The sequence below is a fragment of the Sciurus vulgaris genome (genome assembly GCF_902686455.1).
Source record: "Sciurus vulgaris genome assembly, contig: HiC_scaffold_174_arrow_ctg1, whole genome shotgun sequence".
In the NCBI taxonomy this organism is placed as follows: domain Eukaryota; kingdom Metazoa; phylum Chordata; class Mammalia; order Rodentia; family Sciuridae; genus Sciurus; species Sciurus vulgaris.
The window spans coordinates 314,375-316,091 of record NW_027632879.1 but is presented as its reverse complement, the minus strand read 5'-3'; the positions used below and the strand labels follow the sequence as shown (position 1 = coordinate 316,091).

The window sequence follows — 1,717 nt, the reverse complement described above, 5'->3', positions numbered from 1 at the left end:
GCAACAGCCACACGCAACTCGTAGGCGCCGCTCCTCGTTGTCGCAACTCTACGAGCTAAAGGCGCCCAGCTGCCTCGCCGCCACGCTGAAGCTTCCTCTACCAGGGTACTTTTATCTTTTAAGGAATTCAATGACTTCCTTACACGAGAATGTAGACATCGTGGCGAGATTCAAGGACCAAGCAAGAAAATTGTGCAAGGAACAGGAAAATAGAAGGAAGATCAAATTGGAATTCCAGATAACATCAAGTTAAAACTTCTTGGTCAAGCTGGCTGAAAAATTTGAATGATCAGCTCTGAAATTAAAAGAAGATTTTATTAAAACATTGCATTTTTCCTTAAGAGCTGCTTTATATATTAATATATCATGAATGCTTAAATTCTTTTTTTTGTGTACATGTCCAATTAGTATACTTGCATAATGGTTCTATCTGTGTCTACGAAGTTTATGTTTATTGAAGTATAGGATATTTAAGAACTTGATTTTCAAAGTTGAGTTTTACAGCAAATTACTAATTCCCAAACTTTTTAAAGGAAGAGAATGTCTGTGGTACACCAGTTGTTACCAGGGTGGTTATTGGATCATCTTTCTTTCATTAACAAGATAAATTATCAACTTTACCAGCATCATAAGCCTTGTTGCAGTAAAAATGAACCCACTTCTTCTGTCCACTCTAATTGTCTTCAAATGGGTTCTATGTCTTTTTTTGGAGCCTCTGCTACACTTATTGCATCTGACTCTACCACTAAGCCAGAAAATGAAGATTCAAGAAATTGTGAAATTCCCACACAAAAATATGTTTTTAGATCTGAACTGTTTAATGTCACCAAACCTTATATAATTCCAGCTGTTCACAAAGAATGTCAACAAAGTAATGAAAAAGATCTATTGAATGGTGTTAAAAAAGAAATCTTCACTTCTATTATTGGAAAGAAGCGTAAAAGATGTGCTGTTTTCAATCAAGGTGAATTGGATGCTATGGAATACCATATAAAGATCAGAGAGCTGATTTTGGATGGAGCTTTAAAATTAATCCAAGAAGGTCTCAAAAGTGGTTTTCTGTATCCACTATTTGAAAACCGGGACAAGTGTAATGAACCTATTACTTTACCACTTGATACCTGCAATTTGTCAGGATTATGTGAAATGGCAAAGCATTTACCTTCTATGAATGAAATGGGACTTCAGACATTACAATTGAGAGAAGATGATATGACTGTTACAGAGCAGGATTTATTTTCACGGGTTGTTGAAAACAGCTCTAATTTTACAAAAATGATTACTTTAATGGGACAGAAATACCTCCTGCCACCAAAATGCAGTTTTCTTTTATCTGACATTTCTTGTATACAACCACTTCTAAACTGTGGGAAAACATTTGATGTAATTGTGATAGATCCACCATGGCAGAACAAATCAGTTAAAAGAAGTAACAGGTACAGTTATTTATCACCACTGCAAATAAAGCAAATACCTATCCCTAAACTGGCCGCTCCAAATTGTCTTGTTGTTACTTGGGTAACTAATAGACAGAAACACCTACGTTTTATTAAGGAAGAACTTTATCCTTCTTGGTCTGTGGAGATTATTGCTGAATGGCATTGGGTAAAAATCACCAGTTCAGGAGAGTTTGTGTTCCCTTTAGATTCTCCACACAAAAAGCCTTATGAAGGTCTTATACTGGGGAGAACTGGAGGAAAAACTACTTTACCGTTAA

At 35.9% G+C, this 1,717-nt stretch overlaps 1 protein-coding gene across 1 annotated transcript in view; it reads left to right on the top strand.

Annotated features, from left to right (window-relative positions):
• Positions 1–409: 409 nt before the first annotated feature.
• LOC306652291 (N(6)-adenine-specific methyltransferase METTL4-like) overlaps positions 410–1,717 on the top strand; it is a gene marked incomplete at its 3' end in the record, with an annotated part of 7,951 nt that continues 6,643 nt past the window's right edge. Inside the window, exon 1 of the mRNA XM_079125269.1 lies at positions 410–1,712. Coding sequence (XP_078981395.1) covers positions 541–1,712 — 1,172 coding nt within the window. The 5' untranslated portion in view covers positions 410–540. The remainder of the gene's footprint in view (positions 1,713–1,717) is intronic.